General features: G+C 30.5%; 1 protein-coding gene across 1 annotated transcript; it reads right to left on the bottom strand.

Moving 5' to 3' along the window:
- Positions 1 to 1,147: 1,147 nt before the first annotated feature.
- LOC114184404 (putative FBD-associated F-box protein At5g38565) lies at positions 1,148 to 2,532 on the bottom strand. The gene is made up of 4 exons (XM_028071716.1): positions 2,432 to 2,532; positions 1,822 to 2,122; positions 1,553 to 1,714; positions 1,148 to 1,474 (listed from the first exon to the last, which is right to left on the bottom strand). Exons 1-4 carry the CDS (start codon positions 2,530 to 2,532, stop codon positions 1,148 to 1,150), a joined length of 891 nt encoding a protein of 296 aa, XP_027927517.1.
- Positions 2,533 to 8,064: the final 5,532 nt, after the last annotated feature.

Below are 8,064 nucleotides of genomic sequence, written 5' to 3'. Positions count from 1 at the left end.
CTCATTAAGGTCTATCAAAGCCATCAAGATTTAACTACTTGTCTGAAGGCTTGTCTATGTCCCCATTAAGAACAGTTACAAATATAAGGACAGGTGATACTCTAATTATTATTATAAGATATTAATAATGTCATTTATATTTTTAATAATAAATGTGTATATCAAAAAAACAATTATTTAGTGTAATGATTATCCATCCAAAAATGATATTAAGATTCTGAGAACTTGTCATACCAGATAAAATCATGTTCATTATTTTTATAAATGATTAAATAAAAATAAATTAAAATTAAAAATTGAAAAACATAAATACTTAATTTAATTTTTTATAATAATTTATGATTTTATTTGAATATTTTAAATAGCATATACAAAACGCTTTTAGTCCAAAAAGGGATTGGTAAATCCTTAAATTTAACTAGCATCCATACAGGCGCTATCGCGTCTATGTGTACGCATTTTTTAGATATGAATAATAATATATTAATAGGTGATAATATGTAATGTTATTAAGTTAATATATAAAATAAATTTATATTTATTAAAAATAAAGTGAAATGAATAGAGAAATTTATTATTGATGAATAAAAAAAAGAAAAAAAGAAAAACAATTTTATAGAAAATAAGTAAAAATAATCATTAATTTTAAAAAAATTAATAAATAATTATATTATAAATGATAAAATTGATATTATGAAATGTGGACACAAAAGAGAGAATCTCTTTATACATGTTATAAATAAAATGCAAATAGTTATTTTTCTAAAAGAATGAAAACAAGTTAAAATTAATCCAGGACGTTAATTTTATTTTCCAGTTGAATTTAAATAATTTCTAAAAGAATGAACAAAAGTTAAAAATAATATTTTATAATCATAACAATTAGTTGTGAAAAAATAAATATAATTTATATATTTAAAAGTATGTATTTATTATAAATTTTAAATATATAAAATAAACATATATTTTACAAATTATAATTAGAATAGAACAATAATTTACCATACCAGACTAAATTTGTGATTAAACTATATATTCGTGTATAGAGTAAACTAAGTAAACCGCATATTTACCTAATCATAGGTAATATAAACCAAAATTGATAGGAAAAAAAAAATCAAATTATGTAAACAATATGACAACTTGATTAGAAACAGAAACATTCAGAACTTGAACTAAAACAATAAACATCCTCAAACGTCGTAAATGAGAGGTTGCAAGCAGGAGAGAGTTTTGAACATAGTGACAGTTCCTTTATTGTGTCAAGCTTGTTGACTTCTTTATTAGTGTCACTACAGATTACCATGTCCTTAAGAAATTTTGCATTCTCCATAATATATTTTGCAAATTCCAACTCCCAGTGTGCTCCAGTATACTTATTCAGAATACATGTTTTAAGGTTCATTGAGATGGATCTGGGAACACATCGTAAGAAGGCACAATCATCAATGCTAGGTGGACTCTGAAAGCTCCCCTGTCAACAATGGAAACAAAGTAAAATAAATAAAAAAATAAGGAAGTAAATAATAAAGAAGGATATAATTCAACTAACCACATCAATCGAAAGATTTCGAAGCTTAAGACAATGCTTCACCACTTCAAACACATCATGCCAGTGTATAGTAGGATTAAGATGATTATAAAAGTTACTGCGGACTTCAAGCTGAGTTAAATGATGAAACGTAGGAATTGGTTCATTAATCTTTTCATAAGCCTACAAGAGTTGCATCACAAAGAAATTTCAAAACCTGTTCTCTTTTAGGGTTTAGAGTCAAACTAGCATTTCCCTTAGCATAAATTGGACAGTAAATGAAACAGTACCTTAATGTTTAAGCTCAGAAACTGAACATTGCCAACAACTTCCAAGGGAACTACATTTTTATCGATAACAGCTCTAAGCAAATTAGGCAATCTTTTAAACTGGTTTATATCCTCATAGCCACCAAAAACTGGTATATATACATCCTCGATTTTCAAGTCCTCAACATTAAGACATGCAGATAGAATTTGATGAACATGATTACCATCAAAAATCTTAATACTGCAAAGATGCAGGACTTTAAGTAAAGGAAGATCAGCCGAAGAAAAGACCCATAATGTCACGCTATGCAATTTAAGAACCCTAAGAGTTTTGCAATAAAATAGGTCATATGACATATCAATACAAATAGAAAAATCAAGATGAAGATCAAGATGTTGAACTGTGCCACTGAAAGCAGCATCACTAACAAATGACAGTATTTCATCACCGACGAACTTTCGTTGAAAAGGACAAATTCTGAGACGCAATCTTTGGATAGGTTGTTTCAAAATCCGGGAAAGGATGAAGGTGCAAATGTAAACAAAAAGACCGGGATGTGATAATATATTCCAGTTGGTACAGTGTTAGTCCAAGTCCAGAGCAGGAACTGAGCGCCAGAGAGGTTTCCACCTTTTGGAGAAGATGCTGGTTGAAACAGATAGCTTGCTGGAAAGAAAAGATAAAATATAACCCAACACTTCATCTGGCAAAGAGCTTATTCTATCAGCCATTGTTTCGAACACATGCAGTGCAAACAATAATATCCAACAAGGGTAAGTGAAATGCATTTTATAGGTCTCAAACTCAAAGTCTAGTAATGGTTCAGCTTCTTCAAAGAAATAACTCACCCAACTCAAATCCAATGAAACTCTTATCTTACCTACCCATTGACCCTACGTATTCTTGGCATTGGGAAATTAAACCTCACCACTCTCTAAAATGAATGCGCAAAACTTTAACCATTCTTCTACCACTGTCAGGTTCAGTTATTCAGAAGACATGTTCTATCAATTTCTTTGTTAATAAGTTATTATGTTAGTATTTCTAAGGATTTTTCATCTATATTAATATTTTGTTACTTATAAAATTTATTATATTATTGTTCCACATTTACAGAAAAAGAAAACAGGATAGGAGTTCATCACCCACATCTTTTATTCCCAACCATCTTGTCTTAATTTTTTAATAATCACCAATTTATTATTTAATTTTCTGATATGATTTCCACTCATAATCTTTAAACTTTAGCCATTTTAATACTTAAACTTTTTTTCTTCTCCTTTTATATTAAAAGTGTTTTCTCACTTTCATTCTTTAGTTATTTCTAAACACTCTCCATTACCTTCATTTTAAGCTTCTCTTAAATTATTTAATATATTTCTTGATTTTTTTTACGTCAAATATCCTTCCTTCTAAAACTGTCCCTCTTATTAAAGTATGTCAAAATATCAATAACTTTTTAATATTTTTAATTTCAATTAAATAAGTTAAACAATGATTTTAGATAACAAAATTAATTTTATGAAAATTCAAATGTTTCACTACTAAAAAATCATAGATTCTTAAAAAAATAACAGGAAAAAGTCTTTTCCTGCAAATTTTTTTAACAAATTTGTAAGAAAAGTATCATGTAATATGAGAATTTTTAATAGTATATTTTCAGTAATTTTTTTAAAATTTAATTAAATATAAAACATTGAAGTCATTTTAAAAATATTTATTTCTCCTAAAGTAAGATAAAACCCTTATTTAGTTACTTATTTTTTTCAAGTTATAAAATAATTTATTTAGATCGAATAAAGATTTACCTTACTCTTACTCTTATACTCTTATGTATCTTTATTTACAATTAATGTTAAATTAGGATTATACATTACTGATTGAAAAGAAAGATCTTTTTTTTTGTGTGTGTAGGTTGATATATTCACATTTCCCTTTCTTGATATCTTACTTAAATCTCATCTTCTCTTAGGTTTTCATTACAATCACGGTTAAGAGTTCTCCAACTCTCTTCGATGAAAATCGAGAATAAAGTAAGTCCTCGTTTTTTTTTTTGTATCGTTGCCGGGGACGAAATTTGTGTGCATTGGAATGTAAATTTAGAAGACATGAAATATATGATTTTTAATCTTTTTTCCACTCCCATGAGAACAAAATAAGGATTATTCCATCTCCATTAAAATTTCTATGATCTTTCCCTTTCCCCTTCATTAAAATCGCTATTTTTTTAGTTATAAACCAAAATGATACAAATGCCTTTCAATCCAATTTTGTCCCCACCAGTGAACCCTAACCCTAATCCCAATTTCCTTTAATTCGTTAACCTAATCCCCTTTCAATTAAACAACATGCCATTATGTCATAGTAAATAAACGACCACGTCACTGTACAATGCACCACGTCAGTGGAAGAGTGACACGTATACATTGTAGATTTAGGAGCATCTCGCAACATGCAAACTCCAGTGTAGATCTAGCACAACTCACATTCCTTACACCTCCATGAACCCAACTGTAGATTCACCGCATCAACACAACACTGACAATGATCCTTCCATCAAATTTCTCATTGCAACTTCAGCAACTAAGGATGATTCTCTAACAAGGAATTAATTTTTCTGATGTGGAAGATTAGACTACGCTACATCCGCAGAGCATACTAAGAAAAAATCCTACCGAACCATAGTTGTGATACCACTATTGGTAGGAAAAAACACATCATCAATAATAAATATTATCGTATTTACCCCCAAGAATTACCCTATTAATAGAAAAATAAGATAGAAACAAGGAACATAAATAACGTGGAAACCCAAAAATCAGAGAAAAACCATGACCTACAAAGAATAACACTATTGAAAATTTGTACAATACATAGACTACCCTTCTATGCCCTTTGACCCCAAGTACATCCACACTCTCCAAAGCAAAAATTAAACTCAAACCTCACAACATTCTACTATAGTAGTATAAGAAAAGTCAAATACAAGCTAAAATGTGTTTGACTAGGGCAAGGAACATCATGGACTTAGAGTCCATTATATAATCACTAACACTCACCCTATTGGTTATCCTAGGCGATGTGGGACTTTTCAAGATATGTTATTTTCATCAGTCCAAGATTAAAATAAACACATCTTCATTGCCTATACTAGCAATCATACTCTACCATAAGGAGTATCACGTGAAATCAAGTCGTCCTGATAATTTCCACTTGGAATCAAACCATCCCAAGAATTTACACTTTAAATCAAGTCATCCCAAGAATTTCAACTCGGAATCAAACCATCCCAAGAATTTCCACTTGAAATTAAACCATCCAAAGAATTTTCATGCAACATGCATCAATGCTAACAATTGCCCATGTATAATCACCACATGCCTTGCATAAATACCATACACCCTTCATCCCAACGATGCCGCAACCCATGACGCAAAACCATATAACATTGCGAAAAGCCACAATTCAAACGTCCACACTTCGTAGCCACCGTGTCATTTGACTCCCACGCCGAAGACGCAACACCTATCGGCGTAGCACCACCATTGACTTTCATCGAAACATATCTATAAATTGCATAGCACTTCCTCCACGCACATGTCGCAAATTATGACTCATATAGATTAAATCTCCATCGTACATCACTCACCGGGCCATGTGAGCACCAACTACGACATTGTTTGCAGATCCAAGAGCATCTCGCAACAGGCTAACTCCACTACAGATTTAGCACAACTCACGGTCCTTGCACCTCCACAAAATCAACTGCAGATTCACCACATCAACACAACGCTGACAATGATCCTTCCATGAAATTTCTCATTGCAACTTCAACAACCAAGTATGATTATCCAACAATAAGGAATTAATCTTTTCTAATATGGAAGATCGGACTACGTTGCAATCACATAGCATACTAAGAAAAAATCCTACTGAACTATAATTGTGATACCACTATTAGGAAAAATGCATCATTAAAAACAAGGATTACAAGCATATAATGTGGAAACCCCAAAATCAAAGAAAAACCACGACCTCCAAAGAAACACGATGTAAAAATTTGTACAATACATAAACTATCCTCCCATGCCCTTTGACCCCAAGTACTCTCAAAAGCAAGAGTTAAACTTAAATCCCACAACACTCTACTACATGAGTATAAGAGAAGTTAAATACAATAAAGTGTGTTTGACTAGGACAAGGAACATCATGGACTCAAAGCCCATTATATAGTCACTAACACTCACCTCCTTGATTATCCTAGGCGATGTGAGACTTTTCAAAATATGTTATTTTCACCGTCCTAACGTATAGGTGGTAGTGGAACATTTTTATTATGTCAAGAAATGGAGATGTCACTCAGGCTCACTGTGTCATCGAGTAGGTTGAATTGGGACATTATGTTGAGGTGTGGGTTCAGGCTCGATGTGTTGTTGAGGCTTGTACGTTGTTTGATTATGTTAAGAAGTGGGGATGCCACTCAGGTTCATGGTGTTGTCAAATAGGTTTTATTCAAATATTTCAATTATATCGAGGAGTAGGGATGCATCTGAGGCTTGTTGTGTTATGGAGTCTATTGTACTTGGGCATTTCAGATATGTCAACGAGTGGGGAGGCCAACCGGGAAACATAATCCATAGGGTCTGAGCTATTTGAGGAGGAAAGGACAATGTAGAATAGACTTGGGTCATTTGAGTCTTGCCACAATGATGTCACAACCCTATTCGTTATTTTTGGGTCTCCTACATTGCCCACCCGTAAAAAATATGGAAAAGAGACAATTAACGTCATAAGGAATGCTAGTGACAATCAATAGATGCTAGATTGGAGGCATGGCTCAAATTTGACAACCTTTTCCTTACTGACCAAACCTTTGCTCTAGTGTTTGCCAACAAACTCAACGAAGTACTTGTCTGAGCCGGTTTTAACCATCGGCTCTGATACCACTTGTTAGGTTTTTAAGGAAGGGGTATCACTAGAGAGATACAACACCAATGAGACCTGAGCTCAACCATATAAGGCACTGACACCACTCTCAACCCAAAACCTTAAGGCAATGGATTTATGGGTCTTTATTCTTATATAATGCTCTACTTTCTCATTTCTAGCCAATGTGGGACTTAGACTCACACTTGGATTCCTAACATATGCCTTGGTGCTCCAACGATGCTATCAAATGCAGTAGACTTTGCTATGAAAAATCATCAACAAGAGTGTAGAAGATAAAGGTTCTCGTTGTCTTCGTACCTTTAGCGAAGTTTTTGCGTCGATGGTCTTAGTGGGCTCCAATTACTTTTAAATGATAAGATCTTTGGCGCAAGAAGAAGTTGATCCGTATGATCTTGACTCGATTTCTCTATTTATTGTTTTACTTTTTATTTTATTTTTTTTAAGAATATCGAGTCTTAGATGAGAAGGTTGTCCTTCCTCTTGTCAATAAAAATTAATCTACTCGTCAGAACAACCTTGACGTAGATGATGAATCTTGCCTGGTGATTCTTAATCTATTCTAAAATTCCACTTTTTTTAAAATATGTCAAAATGTCAATAATTTTTTTAATACTTTTATTTTCAAATAAACTAGTCTCTGACCCATGCATAGACACAGTTTTTTTTTAAATAATATAATTGATATTATATTTATTATTTAAACAAAAATGTGTAATTAATTTTTAAATAAAATTTTTTAAGAGAAAAGTAATAAAACATATACATTTTTTTTAATAGTAAACTATACATATATATTTTTTATTTAAATATAATATAAAATTACCTCATAAAAATATGATATTGTATTTTTATAAATTTAATAATAATATTTATAGTTTATGGTCATTGTAATATAAACATTTAAATAAAATAAAAATAAATATTATCAATTTTGATTAAATAAATATTTAAAATAAATATTTTTAAAATCCTTTGTATGTTTAAAATATTTATGATTGAAAAATATTTATTTTACCATGTATTAAAATATTGTTGATATTATAATTATGGTAACTTTTTAACAAATATAATTTATAGAAAAATTTTAAAAGAATATAAATTTGTTGTGAATTAAAACTTTGAATGAAATAAAATTAAATAATAAATAATTTTCTAATAATTTTTGCACGAAAATCATGTGAAAAAAATAAAATAAAAATAAGCAGAAAATTTAGTAGTTTCCTGTGGAATTTTAAGATATATTTAACATGTTTTTACTGATTTAAATTTGTAAAAACATTTGCAACAAATATAAAACTTTTATGTGAAATTTT

Source organism: Vigna unguiculata, chromosome 5 (assembly GCF_037176805.1).
Source record: "Vigna unguiculata cultivar grain cowpea cultivar isolate G323 ecotype 2 chromosome 5, ASM3717680v1, whole genome shotgun sequence".
Classification (NCBI taxonomy): Eukaryota; Viridiplantae; Streptophyta; class Magnoliopsida; order Fabales; family Fabaceae; genus Vigna; species Vigna unguiculata.
Note: the sequence above shows the minus strand (reverse complement) of the source record. Positions and strands in the feature narration are given on the sequence as shown.

Coding starts and splice junctions, on each gene's coding strand:
- LOC114184404 (XM_028071716.1), bottom strand. CDS start 2,532: ATGGCTGATAGAATAAGCTCTTTGCCAGATGAAGTGTTGGGTTATATT. Junction 2,123..2,431: donor ACCAGCATCTTCTCCAAAAG/GTGGAAACCTCT, acceptor CAAAACTCTTAG/GGTTCTTAAATTGCATAGCG. Junction 1,715..1,821: donor TTCTGAGCTTAAACATTAAG/GTACTGTTTCAT, acceptor CAACTCTTGTAG/GCTTATGAAAAGATTAATGA.